The 16,239-nt window shown below is 48.8% G+C and overlaps 1 protein-coding gene across 1 annotated transcript; it reads right to left on the minus strand.

The window, feature by feature from the left end:
* Nucleotides 1–3,339: 3,339 nt before the first annotated feature.
* Nucleotides 3,340–8,358, minus strand: LOC123168466 (probable LRR receptor-like serine/threonine-protein kinase At3g47570). Its single transcript, XM_044586351.1, has 3 exons — nt 8,122–8,358; nt 4,754–8,023; nt 3,340–4,583 (listed from the first exon to the last, which is right to left on the minus strand). The coding sequence occupies exons 2-3, from the start codon at nt 7,491–7,493 to the stop codon at nt 4,213–4,215; spliced, it is 3,111 nt and encodes a 1,036-aa protein (XP_044442286.1). The 5' UTR covers nt 7,494–8,023; nt 8,122–8,358; the 3' UTR covers nt 3,340–4,212.
* Nucleotides 8,359–16,239: the final 7,881 nt, after the last annotated feature.

The following is a 16,239-nucleotide window of genomic DNA, read 5'->3' on the forward strand; positions in this document are numbered from 1 at the left end:
AGTGGCTGCTTGCTCCCACGAGTTGATGTGCTTTGCCAGTCGTCGGCCGTCATGGGCTAGCCCCGTTCGCTGTTCCCCAGTAAGTGCAAGAAGCATGCTGGCGCATCACGTGGCACCGCTAGCAGAGTTGCGGGGCCGAACTGGGACTGACACAATTAGAACACGAAAAGAGAAGAAGCAATGCTCACTTTACCAACCATTACATGGCCATGGCCGTGTACTATTGATTGACCATTGTCGCTAATAGCAGGCCCAAGGACATTGGCTGGACAGGGGACGACGCAGACGCTATCTAGGCCGAGGGGCTAGCGGAGCCTGATGCAAGCATTGGCTGGACAGGGGACAACGCGGACGGGACGGACTGCTGGTGAGGATGGAGCCGGCGCTGGTGATAAGGAACAAGGAATAGAGGAGAACAACTTCGGCCAATCACGTTCGATCGATCTCTCATGATCTCAAGTGCGTGATGAGCAGAATGTATCGTTAACTATACGTGAGAAGAGAACCACCTGTTTCCTCCTGGATCATGGTTGACTACTTCATGTGAAGGATTCCATCACAAAGTTGGGCTTCAGTGGATGGGTCTCTGCCATGTCCTCCTGCTCCGTTGCCGCCGTCTTTGCAGCTTGTATCGACCATGGTTGTCCGCTGGAGGCTGGCCCAGTGTGTCCTCGAAGTCGCGGTGATGGTAGCGCCCGCTCATCTTGCTGGATGAGGCGGCTGACGAGATAGCTAGCTTTGTCTGCCTCATGACCCGGATAAAGCTCCTCGTGGAATCGGCCTCGTCGTATGCATCCTTGTCCAGCGGCTACCTCTGCCGACCTCGACAGGATCTACCTCCTCCCTCCCTCTCTTTCAGCAGATATTTATGGGAGCCGTCAAGGGAAAGGAAGGCGCCGACGCAGAGTTGGACTCCAACTTTTTTTTTTTGAGGCAAAATTGCACTCCAACTGAGAGTCGGTGTCTTGGACGGGGAGACGCACAAAATAATCTTGCTGGAAACTGTCTCACGTACGTACGATTTGTACGAGAAGAGACAGACCCGTTTTCTGAGGTCTTGGCCCACCACACCAGATGAGTCTTGTCGTACACAGATCCTACATAATTTGATCGTACGTATAGCAGCTTTCAATCTTGCTAGGGAGTCAGGAACGATCGCTGGATTTCACGTGGGCTATATGAGATCGATGGGACGTCGGCTGAAACGTTTGATGGGCTTGGGCCGGTTGACTCTTATGAAGTTCACGTGGCCTACGGCTGGTCATAATGGACAGGAACTTAGGCACTCCAATGCAACTTTGCTTATGTGGCACATATTTAATGAAGAGAGAGCTGCTTGTGGTAACTAGCTAAGTTATCGGAACATCACACACTCCAAGAAACAATGAGTCTATGACCTAATAAATACATAGTTGCATGGCACTACATACATGTTCCTACCCACTATGGAGGTAGTAACATAGTCTAGGGAGGTGTGTAGGTTACTAGCTTATGTTCCTGCCCATTGTGACCAGCCTAAGTTAGATCGACCGTCTAGGACCTCAATCGATCCGAACGACCCCTAACGATTGACCCGTGATCAAGGTAGCTTCCGCAGGTGACCTAACCCACCGGCCGTGACTTCCTTTTTGTCTAAACTAGCACATATGCCCTTGCGTTGCAACGGGAGAAAAAATTAACGTGTAACTAAATTTGGTGAGAAATAGCTTTGGGACGCTGTTCGTTGGAGAAGCTACTACTCATTTGAAAGGGAGAAAAGAGGGAGTATCTAAATCTAAATACATACAATATGTTGGAAGTGCCCTTAGCCAAATCTGTATTTAATATCTCTATGCACTATTTTTCCTTTCATTAAAATCCAGGAGATTTCATCTCGGCATGTCATGAACTCATGAATCCAGATAATTTTGCCCAAAACCGGTGCACACAGGTTTGATGGCTTTCTGCCTCCATGCCTCCTCATCTTGTTAATGATTCTCAAATCAGCTTGCTGGTTACCAAGCAAGTTAAGACGTATATCAACTGACACGATTCGATGTAAGAAAACAAGGTGGGATTATTTAAGTTTTTTTAGACAGCGAATTTATCCTTTTTTTTAGAAGGACAGCGAATTTAGCTAAAACCGAGCTGCCTTCAATCCATCAGCAGGGCTGCTACCGCTAAAAAAAAGGCCTGATTGCCTCCAATCACAATCGGCTGGGCTGCTATCGTTAGCTCAGGAAAAAAAGAATCTGGGCTGCTGCCGCTAGATGGGCCGCCCGATCGTTGCTTGCCTGGTTGGCTTGAGTCGGTTTCCAATGGGCTTAAAACTGGGCGAGTAAAGAGGCAGGATAACGAAGGACAAACGGAATTTGACGTAAATAACGACGGACGAAAATCAAAGCGGCAGATTAAACCAAACTAAGAATATTACCTCCCTTTAATAGTAGGTATAGAATAGAGTAGATCCAAAGAGAGACTGTCAGAATAAGAAAGTGATGTTTCACGGTGAAGGATTCCAATCAGAGGCGTACAGATTTGTTTTCCTTTTTTTCATCAAGCAGGACGTGCGTTAGGTTTTTCTTCCTTTCATCGAGCCGGACGTGTAGACTTTGTTCTGTAGGGTTTGTTTATTTTTTTCCTTACACGTGGTAAATCTTATTTTAAATCTTAGCCATTAATCTTTATGGTTACTTTATATCTAACGGATACAATGAGATGACTTATGAAGAACTATGAAAGTCTCCGTCCTTTATTATTAGATAAAGATGAGACTAAATTAACTCACGCATGCCCTTGACCTTTTCCCTGAAAGGGATTGGGCATTTTGTTCTATGTAGTAGGGGTAATGATAGAACGAGTAACACACACAGGCGCGTGCGCACACAAACACACACATCTATAATGCCACATTTTCAGTAGCAATCCCAAGCAGTACATACAACATATGTTCAATGCAAAGATGAAATAAAAGTAAGCTATCCAGAACGAGCTTACTTTCGATACAGATCGATGGTGGACAAGGTTACCATTTCGTTACAAGGGTACTCCTTTCGTCCTAAATTACGTGGTGTGCACATATTTCAAAATTCAAGTTGGACTATCAATTTAACCAACTAAACAAGGATTATGGGTCACAAAACTATATCATCAAATTCTTGTTGCATATATTTCAAAACTTAAGTTGGACCATCGATCAATTTAACCAACTAAACAAGGATTACGGGTCACAAAACTGTATCATCAAATTCTTGTTCGAAAAGATCCGATGATGAAAAAAATTATAACAGACAACACATATATTAGCTATTGGTCAAACTAATGGCCAAAGTTAAACGAAGAAAAACGAGAAGGCCATGTCAGCTTATCCAACGGGACATACTGAATGTGAGTAGTGAGTGACTACCCCTGCAGAACGACACAAAGAAGAGAGAGCAAAAATGTTTTTCTGTGTCTGTGAACAAAGAAACAGAAAGAACAAGACTGGCTAGGACAGTTGGGTGGTCTGATGCTCTGGCCCTGTCAAGGAAAAAGTGATACACTTGGTAAGAAAGCTGGAGCAGATACAAGGAAAAAGATTGAGATCAGGGGATCCGTTGAGTTGTGATCGATTTTTACTTATTCATTCCGATCTCTTTCCTTGCCGGTTGGCTGTAGCAATCTTCGAGTCTAGTTTATTTTCTCTCTTTGTAGCGACTGTAGCCCTGTGAGCTCGGTCTGTTCTTTGCTGGGGCAGCGTGTGTGCTGTTTCCCCCGCGTACTTGCAACTGGATGGTGGACCTGTGTGGCTTCGTTTGGTAATGCAAATGGAGCCGGGGCTTCGAGCCCTTTTCCTCTAAAAAAAGGCCGGCTAGGACTAGCCCTTGAAATCAGTTTTAATGCTAGAAAGAACAGTTCCGGGCAGTTTGCGAATTTAAACATTTCACAAATCAAATCTCATCCCATCTCAATAAAACACCGGCAACAAGAAAACACCTACACCGCACCTGCTGATACGGCGAGTTCAGGGGCGGAGAGCAAGCTGCAGATTTCATGGTGGCACCAGAACTGAACAAATAAGGCTACAGATTTCAGGACGCACCAAAACTGAACTTCAGGGAATTCCAGGCACCGAACGCCAGCAATACAAAACAGCACACACACCGGTGAACTTTCAGAACTCCCATTCCATTTCCATAGCATCAGGGTGCACACAGAAAAGACGATCATAACGCTTCATTGCTCGCCTATGGATTAGGCGGTTGCTCGAAATTCATGGACAGCCTTATGAGCCGCACATGCTCTCTTTATGATGTTCAATTCCTTGACTACATCATCTATCTTCATTCTGTGCCTTGGGGAATCCTCGCAGCAAGCTAGGGCAAGCTTAAACATAGGACATAAGAATATATCAATGATATGCTGCGTGTCTCCGCTGTAGGTTGCACTAGCATCCAATATTTCCAGTAGCTTATCAGGATAGGACATCCTGACATAGCCGACAAGGCCTGTCACACCATCCATGAAATTGTCAGTTGGCCTCCTTCCAGTAAATATTTCCAATAGCAACACCCCGTAGCTATATACGTCACCTTCCGTGGAGGGTTCGGATCCTGAGCCATACTCTGAGAAACATTTAGACAAAGATGTTACTCACTATGCAATGAGTAGACACAAATTTGGCAGATTTCACTTGTCAATTCAATGTAGCTTGTCAAGTGAAATCTGCCGAGCTGATATTGAATTAAATAATATAAATATAAATATTCCTAAATGAGTTTAAAATGTTGCTCACCTGGTGCGACATATCCAATTGTGCCTTTAATTACAAGTGAGCTGCTTTCGGTTCCACCACCACCATGCTCGCATTCTTCAGTATGCATTATCTTTGCTAGACCAAAGTCGGTAACGTGCGCAACAATGTCATCATCTAGAAGGATGTTGCATGGTTTGATATCACAGTGAACTATGGATGGCTCAATTTGATGGTGAAGATATTCTAATGCCTCTGCAACATCAAGAGCAATGCATAGCCTTTCCATCAACCTTAGCCTTCTAAAGGTCATGCTGTTAGTCGCTGCTTTTGGATGCAGCCACTCATCTAAATTTCCATTGCAGACAAATTCTAAGACAAGTGCCTTGAACTCATCACCATTTCGGTCCAAACTGCTACACACAGTGATCACTTTGACAAGTTTCCGGTGTCGAATCTTCCTTAGGGCTTCACACTCTCTCAAGAAGCTTCTGTTAGCTCCTCGTTTGCCAAGATTGAGAACCTTGATTGCTACAGTATATAAACTCTCATCAAGATTTAGAGTTCCTATGTACACGTTGCCGAAACTTCCAGAACCAATCAAATTTGCCGGTGAGAATGACTCTGTTGCTGCATCTATCTCAGCATAGGATATCCTCTCATGCATCTCATGGCGAAATTCGTTTTCTTGATCAGCACCACTGTTTGGTTTGATTCTTGTCTTCATCAAGTAGCATGCAGTTAGGGAGCACATGAAGAAGATCAAAATTCCAACAATGCAAAAGAGTATGACTCGACACCGATGCTGCGAAGCCTGGTTATATGGGCATGAAGGGAGTTGCAAGGATGGGGGACCCCCGCATAGCATGCCATTACCAGGGAGCAACAATACAGTGGCATTGTGAAAGATCCCTGTATTTGGAACGGGACCAGATAAGTTGTTGAAAGAGAGGTTTAGATACGTTAGGAGCTCCAAACTCAGGAGGAACTCAGGTACAGGTCCTGCTAAGTTATTATTGGAAAGATCCAACTTTTCGAGGCCTCTCAAAGAAGAAAAGCCTCTCGGTATTTGCCCTTGCAAAAGATTTCCTTGCAAATTTAGGAAATTCAGTTGGACACAACTGCTGAGAGCGTCTGGGATTTCACCAGACAGCTTGTTCATTGATAGGTCGATTATGCCAAGGCTGTTCAACTTCCCTATCTGTGTTGGAATGGAGCCACTTAGAGCATTGCTGGAGAGGTTGAGAAGTAAGGTAAGAGAGGGAATACTAAGTATCTCCTGTGGGATTTCCCCCATCAAGGAGTTAGCGGAAAGATCCAGAGATACAAGTTTTGTGAGGGTACCAAGGCTTGCTGGAATGCTGCCATCTAGAAAGTTATTAGATAGAGAGAGGTTGCTCAATTGTGTGATATTGCCTAATGACTGTGGAATCCGCCCATAGAATCTATTATGGGATAGGTCAAGATACTGGAGGCCAGGAATCTGGCCAATATCCAGAGGCAGGGTGCCCGTGAAAAGGCTATTTGCGAGGATGACCTTTCTAAGTTTTTGAAACTTTCCTAAACCTGCAGGTATGGTCCCAGCTATTTTGTTTCTGCCTATTGTAAGCCAGTAGAGCTCTGTAGATAGGTTGGCAATAGTGACTGGCATAACACCTTCGAGGTTGTTTTGTTCAAGGTCTAGTATTGTCAGGTTGCTACAGTTGGTTAAGGATGTGAGGAAATCCCAATCCCTACGCTCTGTGGTTTGAAGAAAATTGTGTCCTAAGGAAAATATCCGGATATGACCATGGATGCCAATGTCCCGTGGAATCAGCCCATGATGCTGATTTCCGCGAAAAAACAAATCTTTAAGTGCGGATGCATTTGACAAGGAGGCTGGTATTGGTCCAACGAATTGGTTCCCATTTGTGGCGAATATATGTAGCTTGGGAAGCTTAAAGCCAATATCAAGCGGCAGAGATCCTGAAAACTGGTTGAAGCTGATGCGGAAGTCTGTGACGGAAGAAAGATTGAACAAGGATGGAGGAAAAGGGCCTTCCAGTCTGTTAGCTGTGATGTCAAATATAACAAGATTAGCCATCTTACCTAGAGCTGGAGAGAGATGGCCATTGAAACTGTTCTGGGATAATCCTAAGTGTGTCAGTGAAGTCAGGTTGCCGAGCCAGCTGGGGATTTGGCCATGGAAGTAGTTGCTATGCATGCTAAGGTTCGTGAGGGCTGTGAGGTTGGAGAATGACATGGGAATATCACCAGTCAGATTGTTATGGGTAACGTTGAGAGATGTGAGGTTTGATAGGAGACCTAGAGAAGCAGGCATGGAACCATAGAGGTAGTTCCTGCTCAGGTCCAAGGCATGAAGTGATGTACAAGCACCGAGGGTGCCTGGGATCTCACCTTGCAGGTTGTTGTCCGAAAGACTGAGGACGCGGAGGCGGGTCAGGTTACCGAGCTGCGGGCAGATGGTGCCGGCTAGGCGCAAGCCATCCAGACGTATGGCGGTGACATGGCCTGGGTGCCGGCGGTTGCTGCAGGACACGCCCGTCCACTCGCAGTAATCAGGCAATGGCACCGTGCTCGTGTCATTCCTGACAGGGTCCCAAGACCAAGAGGACAGTGCCTTTGTAGGGTCACTGGTTATCAACGATTTGAATGATAGGAGCACAGGGAGATCGGCGCTGTAGTTGCTACTTTGGTTGTTGGTGGGTTGAGAGAAGCTGGATGTGAGAAAAAGGAGGGTATGAGTGAGAAGATGGACCATGAAAAGCTGCCATGTCTTCATGGTTGAGCAAGGAGGTGGAGATGAGGTGGTGGATGGAGCTGTAGGTCCTCAACGAATGTGGTAGTAATCTGCACTTCTCTCCTTGTGTGTAAAGTCGTTAAATAGGCGAATGCTTATCACTCTTCAGGGTCGGCCAAAGAAAATATTGGATGCTGGCAACCACTTATTCATGACAAATATCTCAATCACAAGTGAAAAAAGTGTGTGTGAAAAAGACTAGTGCAATGTCCAGTGTCATGTAGTTGAAGGCGTGGCATAATTTCAACGGTTTGAAATATTCCAATGATGTTACAGGAAAGGGCAATAAATTGGATGTAGAGAAAAAACAGGTGAAGTTGGAATTTCATGTTCATGTGGCGCAATCATATTACCAACCAAAGAAGTCACTCCAATCCGATTTCACATTGGATGTAGACCTGTGCAGTGTAGACTTTCCTCTACTTCCATGACATGGGCTGATTTTCCCATTAGATTAAAGCAGCCAATTCAAGCCAATAAGACTAGTATCTGATTCATCAAGCTTGCAAGCTCTGAAATTTAAAGCAGGAATTCATAAAAAATAATCTCGAACACACATGTAGGAATTCATAAAAAGTAATCTCTGGAATTAAAGCTTGCAATGTCGCACCTTCAGGCTGCGCAGCCACCATGACCACCCGATCCGAGGTGAGAGCGCCGCCATCGCCACCGACAGCTCCAGCCTACAGAGGCCACCCACCATGAGCGCCGCCGTGGACCGCATCCCGACCACCGCCGTCTCGGCCTCCCTCCTCTCCCTCTCCCACTTCGTTGGACAGGAGGTGGCACGCGGTGGTGGCGCCGCTCCAGTAGGCAGCCAATGTCGACGCCTGTTGGGGGCGCGGACGGGAGCGGCCGCGTGTATGGCTAACGGGATCGACGGCGGCCGCGTGGGTCGGTGGGTGCAGACGGGGGGCGCCGGCCGATTTGTGGCGGAGACGCCGGAGAACGGGAGGAGCGAGACAGGTTTTTTTTTTGGAAGGAGGAGCGAGACAGGTCTGTGACCTGGGCCAGGCGCGGGCGTGGGCTGGGCCGGGGACGGTAAGAAATCGATCGCCGGCCGTCCATGGGTATGGACGGCTGTGATGCCGGCCAGGTGTGGAGTTAGTCGAGCCCTCGCCTGATCATGCGCTGCTTCGTAGGTGACGGTTTGTGTCCGGCGATCACGGAGGCGATTCTCGCGCCCCTGATTCCCGCTCGGTTCTTGCCCTCGCCTCGCCAGATCTCATCGCCTGCTCTCCCGTCGGAGTGCTACTGCGGCGGGCTCACCGGCGATCCGTTCCCGTCCCCCACCATAAGCCTTTCGCGAGTTGCCTAGGGCTCGTGATCGTAAGACACCGACTAGGGTTAGGGTTTTGTCACTGCCCCGGCGACACCATGGAGAGGATGGCGGGGCTGATGGAGAAGATGAAGCTGTCGGAGGATGAGAGGAAGGGTGTGAAGATCCGGTGGAAGTCGAGAGCGAAGGAGTCAGTGGGAGAGATCCAGGCGGTGGGGAAGGTCCTTTCAGAGAGGTCGGCGCACCCGGATGCGATCTGCATGGCGCTCGATCGCTGCTGCTGCCCCTTGAAGGGCGTAGACTGTAAGGAGCTCGGAGAGAATGTCTTCCTCTTCACTTTCAAGCAGGAAAGCGGAAAGCGTAAGGCGCTGGAGGATGGTCCTTGGATGTTTGACAATGATCTGGTGGTGATTGTGGACTTCGTGCCTAATAAACGGATTGATCAGTATGTTTTTGAGGATATCCCGATCTGGTTCAGGGTTTTTGGACTGCCGTTGGGAAAGATGGAGGAAGACACGGCGGAAGATATTGGAAATCTGGTTGGGAAATTCGTGGAGATGGACACGGGGGCGGATGAGTCGGCGATGGGACGTTTCTTGAGGATTAAGGTCCAGATGCCCATTAACAAACCTATCATGAGGGGCATTTCCCTGGATGAGGAAGTGGAGAGTGACGATGAGATTGTGGAGGAGAAGGATAAGAGCAAAGAGGAGGAGCGTCCGTTTTGCCGCTTTGAGTTCGAATACTTACCGGACTTCTGCTACATTTGTGGCATGCTTGGTCATGTTGATAAGAGCTGCCAAATCAAATTGAGAAAAGGGGAGAAAGCTCAGTATGGGAGGTGGTTGAAGGCAGATATGAGCAGGAGGAGAGGTGGAGACGACGGGTGGATGGGGAGGAAGATGGCGAGTGGTAGTGGGAGTGGCTCGGGTGGAAGTAGAATGCATGTTTATGGCAAGATAGGAGGTAAATCTCGCAGTGACAGCATCTCTAGGAGGAAAACGGAGTCTAGGTCGAGTGGAGGGCGACAGGAGGATGGAGAGGAGGTGGTGAGCCCAAGCAAGACACAAAAAGTGAGTGGTGCAACGGCAAGTCAGAAGAGGTTGACCTTTGTTGAATGGATTGATAACGAGGATGGGACCGGAGTTGTGAAGGAGGCTGGAGAGAGGGTGGCATGGTGGCACAAACCGAAGAGGTGTTGAAGGCGGCTATGGAAGTAGATGAGGGGAAGAGAGGGGTGGTGGAGGTGAGTCCTAAGCTGGTAGATGTGAAGGAGAAGGGGAAGCTAGTAGATGATAATGGCCCAGGTGCTGGAAAGGGGAATAGGACGGAGGGGTACAAGCCGAAGAAATATAAGAAGGTGAACCGGGAGGGAAGGGATGTAGGGATGTGGTGTGGAAGGTTCGATGTTAGGGCAGAAGAGGGGTGTGCAGGAAGAGGAAGAGGAGGCCAGCAAGAAGAGGGGCCATATGGAAAGCACGGGAGAGGTTCGGGAGGAGACGGATGCAACAAACCTTGTGATATCGGCCGGGCTGTATGAGCAGCCCCGCCGGGCCCAATGAGAATTATAAGCTGGAACTGCCGGGGACTCGGGAACGGCCCGGCAGTTCGTGGCCTCTTGGACATCAAGAGGGCGGAGGATCCCAACATTCTCTTCTTATGTGAGATGAAATTGCATGAGAAGGAGATGGAGCAATATAGGTGGAAACTAGGGCTTGTCAATATGTGCGTAAGAAATCCGGATGGTAGGAGCCGGGGCTTGGCGATCCTATGGAGGAGGGGAGTGAACCTGTCCCTAAGGTCTATTGGGAGAAGACACATCGATGCTGATATTACGGACGATAATGGGGTGGTGTGGAGGATGACGGGTATGTACGGTGAATCGCAGGCGAGTAGGAAGAAAGAAACGTGGAGAACCTTGCACCTCCTGAATCAGCAACATCAAGATGGTCGGCCGTGGCTGTGCATGGGGGATTTTAATGAAATCTTAACGAATGAGGAGAAGAGAGGGGGTGTCAATCGCTCCCAGGGTTGTTTGGACCAATTTCGAGATGCTCTTGATGTGTGCAAGCTTAGTGATCTGGGGTATGAGGGTGATATGATCACATGGTGGAAAAATTGTACTGATGCGGATGGCTACATTTGTGGACGTCTAGACCGTGCAGTAGCTAACATCCAATGGTGCTCCACATACCTAGAGTTTCGGGTACGCAATGAACTTCCAAGGCACTCGGATCACCGGCCGATTGTGGTGGATACAGAGGATATGGGGGCAGTAGGGAGCGAAGGGGGGGAGGTTCGTTTCGAAGCAAGATGGCTCAAGGAGGAGGGGTGCGATCTGGTCGTGGAGGAGGCGTGGAGAAGGGCTCGAGCTGGCCGGGTGACTGATGTAGCGACTGGCCTTTAGGAAGTGGCAAGAGACCTCACAAGGTGGAGCAGGGACGTACTTGGGGATATGGAAAAGAAATTGAAAGAGGCAAAGAAGGAGCTGGAGGAGTGCCGTTCACGTGATATCTCACCTGAAAAGGTGACGGAGGAAGTGAGGCTGCGGTGTGTGGTGGATCACCTGGAGGAGGTCATTGAAATTAAATGGAGACAACGGGCACATGTCTGGTGGCTGAAGGAAGGAGATAGAAATACTAAATTCTTCTTTAGATATGCCTCGGCGAGGAGGAAGGCAAATAGGATCCGGAGGCTGAGGGGGGAGGATGGCGTGATGGTGGAGGACGGGAGGGAGCTTACTAACTATGTTATGTCTTATTTTCAGGATCTCTTCACCTCAAACGGCAACACACACTTTGATGAGCTTCTTCATGTTGTCCCATTGAAAGTCACGGGGGCTATGAATGAGTGCCTCACGGCGGAGTTCACTGAAATGGAAATAAAGGCTGCTCTTGACCATATCGGAGATCTCTAGGCTCAGGGGCCAGATGGTATGCCGGCGCTGGTGTTCAAGAAATACTGGCATCTAATGGGACGGAATGTTGTGGATGAGGTAATGAATGTGCTCAAGGGAGGTGCGATCCCGGAAGGTTGGAATGATACCAATGTTGTGTTGATTCCTAAAGTCAAAAATCCCTCGAGGATTAAGGACCTAAGGCCTATTAGTCTTTGCAATGTTCTCTACAAAATCATCTCCAAGGTTTTGGCTAACCGGCTCAAGATGGTGCTTCCGCAAATCATCTCTGACAATCAGAGTGCGTTCGTGCCGGGGAGGTTAATCACGGACAACATCCTGATGGCCTATGAGGTTTCGCATTTCTTGATGAATAAAAGAGCTGGCAAGGATGAATATGCTGCTGTCAAAGTGGACATGAGTAAAGCGTACGATCGGGTCGAGTGGGACTTTTTGGAAGCGTTGATGATTAAGCTCGGGTTCGCGCGTAGGTGGGTGAATCTGGTAATGAGGTGTGTGCGGTCTGTGAGATACCGAATCAAAATCAACGGAGAGCTCTCCCAGCAGTTTGACCCGTCGAGGGGTCTCCGGCAGGGCGACCCAATTTCGCCGTACCTTTTTGTTATCTGTGCGGAAGGGCTGTCGGCGATGCTTAAGGATGCGCAGCAACGAGAGACAATGCATGGCATTCAAATCTGCCCAGGGGCTCCCTCCATCTCTCATCTATTTTTTGCCGACGACTCGGTTTTGTTGATGAGAGCAAGGGAGGACAAGGCCGGCGAGTTGAGGCGAATCCTTGCAGTATACGAACGGTGTTCGGGACAGTGCATCAATCAGGAAAAATCTGCTATCATGTTCAGTAAGAATAGTTCGTTGCAATCCAAGCAGAAAGTTAAGGACACACTCGGCATCACCAGCGAAGCTTACAATGAAAAGTACCTAGGGCTTCCTGTGTATATTGGGCGATCGAAGCGGCGGGCATTTGCATACTTGCGGGACGCCATATGGAATCATATGCAGGGCTGGAATGAGCGGACGTTGTCGCGTCAAGGCAAGGAAATATTAGTCAAGGGAGTAGCACATGCAGTTCCCACATTTGCCATGTCAGTGTTTTACCTAACCAAGACCTTTTGTGATGAGCTGAGTGCGATGTTAGGCCGGTATTGGTGGAGCCAACGGGAAAATGAGAACAAAGTGCATTGGGTGGGCTGGCAGAAGCTCACAAAATCAAAAGGTAGAGGAGGGCTAGGGTTCAGAGATATCCATGACTTCAATGTTGCCATGCTAGCTAGGCAGGTGTGGCGGCTTATACAGCAACCGGATAGCCTCTGTGCACAAGTCATGAAGGCCAAGTACTACCCGGATTGTGATGTTTTGGAAGCGGGTCCGAGCGCCAATATGTCATATGCTTGGAGGAGTATTACACATGGCATTGATCTCATCAGAAAGGGAGTAATTTGGCGGGTTGGCGATGGTCAAAACATCAATATATGGGATATTCCATGGATCCCAAGGGCTTGGTCCAGGAAAGTTGTGACACCCAGAGGGAGTAGCTTGTTAACCAGGGTATCCGAACTCGTCATTCCGATCACTGGGAAATGGGACGAGGAGCTCATCAGGGACACGTTTTGGGAGGAGGATGCCGCCTTAATCCTTCAGCTACCATTGCGGGATGAAACCGAAGATTTCCGAGCTTGGCACTTTGACAGCAAGGGTTTGTTCTCGGTTAAACAAGCCTACAAACTGCAATGGGTGTTCTCTGAGCACTCCGGCGCGGGGCAGGCAGGGGAGCCGCAAGCCGTTGGCGATCTCGAGGGTGGGGGGGACGTGAGATGGAAAAGAATCTGGAAGCTTCCGTGCCCGAGGAAAATCAGACACTTTGTATGGAGGATGGCGCATAACACGATCGCCACAAAGGACATACTAGCAAGAAGAGGAATGAATATCGAAGACCACCGGTGTTTCATGTGCAATGTGCGGCATGAGTCAGGGAAACATCTCTTCGTTGACTGTATTGAGGTTAAATCGGTGTGGCTGAAGCTTGGGCTTGAACATATCAGGCTGCAACTTTCAGACTGCGAGTCCATAAGCGAGACCATGGACGTCCTTTGGCGGGCCCCGGAGAAGGAGAGGCTACAGGTCATGGTTATGTGGTGGCAGTGGTGGAATCAGAGGAATAAGGTGTTGGGGAACGTAGCAGAAATTCAAAATTTTCTACGCATCACCAAGATCAATCTATGGAGTAATCTAGCAACAAGGGGAAGGGGAGTGAATCTACATACCCTTGTAGATCGCTATGCGGAAGCGTTGCAAGAACGCGGATGAAGGAGTCGTACTCGTAGCGATTTAGATCACGGTTGATTCCGATCTAAGCGCCGAACCACGGCGCCTCCGCGTTCAACACACGTGCAGCCCGGTGACGTCTCCCACGCCTTGATCCAGCAAGGAGAGAGGGAGAGGTTGGGGAAGACTCCGTCCAGCAGCAGCACGACGGCGTGGTGGTGATGGAGGAGCGTGGCAATCCTGCAGGGCTTCGCCAAGCACCGCGGAGAGAGGAGGAGGGAGAGGGGTAGGGCTGCGCCAAGAGAGAGATGTTCTCATGTGTATGGCAGCCCCAAAACCCCCACTATATATAGGGGAGGGGGAGGGGCTGCGCCCCCATCTAGGGTTCCCCCCCAAGGGGTGCGGCCAGCCCTAGATGGGACTTGGGGGGCGGCCAAGGGGGGAGAGAGGGGGGCGCACCACTAGGTGGGCCTTAGGCCCATCTGAGCCTAGGGTTTCCCCCTTCCCCCCTTCCTGCGCCCTGGGCCCCTTGTGGGAGGCGCACCAGCCCACCTAGGGGCTGGTCCCTTCCCACACTTGGCCCACGCAGCCCTCTGGGGCCGGTGGCCCCACCTGGTGGACCCCCGGGACCCTCCCGGTGGTCCCGGTACGTTACCGATAGCACCCGAAACTTTTCCGGTGACCAAAACAGGACTTCCCATATATAAATCTTTACCTCCGGACCATTCCGGAACTCCTCGTGACGTCCGGGATCTCATCCGGGACTCCGAACAACATTCGGTAACCACGTATATCTATTCCCTATAACCCTAGCGTCATCGAACCTTAAGTGTGTAGACCCTACGGGTTCGGGAACCATGCAGACATGACCGAGACGTTCTCCGGCCAATAACCAACAGCGGGATCTGGATACCCATGTTGGCTCCCACATGTTCCACGATGATCTCATCGGATGAACCACGATGTCGGGGATTCAATCAATCCCGTATACAATTCCCTTTGTCTATCGGTATGTTACTTGCCCGAGATTCGATCGTCGGTATCCCGATACCTTGTTCAATCTCGTTACCGGCAAGTCTCTTTACTCGTTCCGTAACACATCATCCCGTGATCAACTCCTTGGTCACATTGTGCACATTATGATGATGTCCTACCGAGTGGGCCCAGAGATACCTCTCCGTTTACACGGAGTGACAAATCCCAGTCTCGATTCGTGCCAACCCAACAGACACTTTCGGAGATACCTGTAGTGCACCTTTATAGCCACCCAGTTACGTTGTGACGTTTGGTACACCCAAAGCATTCCTACGGTATCCGGGAGTTGCACAATCTCATGGTCTAAGGAAATGATACTTGACATTAGAAAAGCTCTTAGCAAACGAACTACACGATCTTGTGCTAGGCTTAGGATTGGGTCTTGTCCATCACATCATTCTCCTAATGATGTGATCCCGTTATCAACGACATCCAATGTCCATGGTCAGGAAACCGTAACCATCTATTGATCAACGAGCTAGTCAACTAGAGGCTTACTAGGGACATGGTGTTGTCTATGTATCCACACATGTATCTGAGTTTCCTATCAATACAATTCTAGCATGGATAATAAACGATTATCATGAACAAGGAAATATAATAATAACCAATTTATTATTGCCTCTAGGGCATATTTCCAACAGTCTCCCACTTGCACTAGAGTCAATAATCTAGTTCACATCACCATGTGATTAACACTCACAGGTCACATCACCATGTGACCAACATCCAAAGAGTTTACTAGAGTCAACAATCTAGTTCACATCACTATGTGATTAACACTCAATGAGTTCTGGTTTGATCATGTTATGCTTGTGAGAGAGGTTATTAGTCAACGGGTCTGAACCTTTCAGATCCGTGTGTGCTTTACGAATATCTATGTCATCTTGTGGATGCTACCACGCGCTACTTGGAGCCATTTCAAATAACTGCTCTACTATACGAATCCGGTTTACTACTCAGAGTCATCCGGATTAGTGTCAAAGTTCGCATCGACGTAACCCTTTACGACGAACTCCTTTTCACCTCCATAATCGAGAAAATTCCTTAGTCCACTAGATACTAAGGATAAGTTCGACCGCTGTCATGTGATCCATTCCCGGATCACTATTGTACCCCTTGACCAACTCATGGCAAGGCACACTTCATGTGCGGTACACAGCATAGCATACTGTAGAGCCTACGTCTAAAGCATAGGGGACGACCTTCGTCCTTTCTCTCTCTTCTGCTGTGGT

The sequence above is a fragment of the Triticum aestivum genome, chromosome 7D, assembly GCF_018294505.1.
Source record: "Triticum aestivum cultivar Chinese Spring chromosome 7D, IWGSC CS RefSeq v2.1, whole genome shotgun sequence".
Classification (NCBI taxonomy): domain Eukaryota; kingdom Viridiplantae; phylum Streptophyta; class Magnoliopsida; order Poales; family Poaceae; genus Triticum; species Triticum aestivum.

Coding starts and splice junctions, on each gene's coding strand:
- LOC123168466 (XM_044586351.1), bottom strand. CDS start 7,493: ATGAAGACATGGCAGCTTTTCATGGTCCATCTTCTCACTCATACCCTC. Junction 4,584..4,753: donor AATTGGATATGTCGCACCAG/GTGAGCAACATT, acceptor AATGTTTCTCAG/AGTATGGCTCAGGATCCGAA.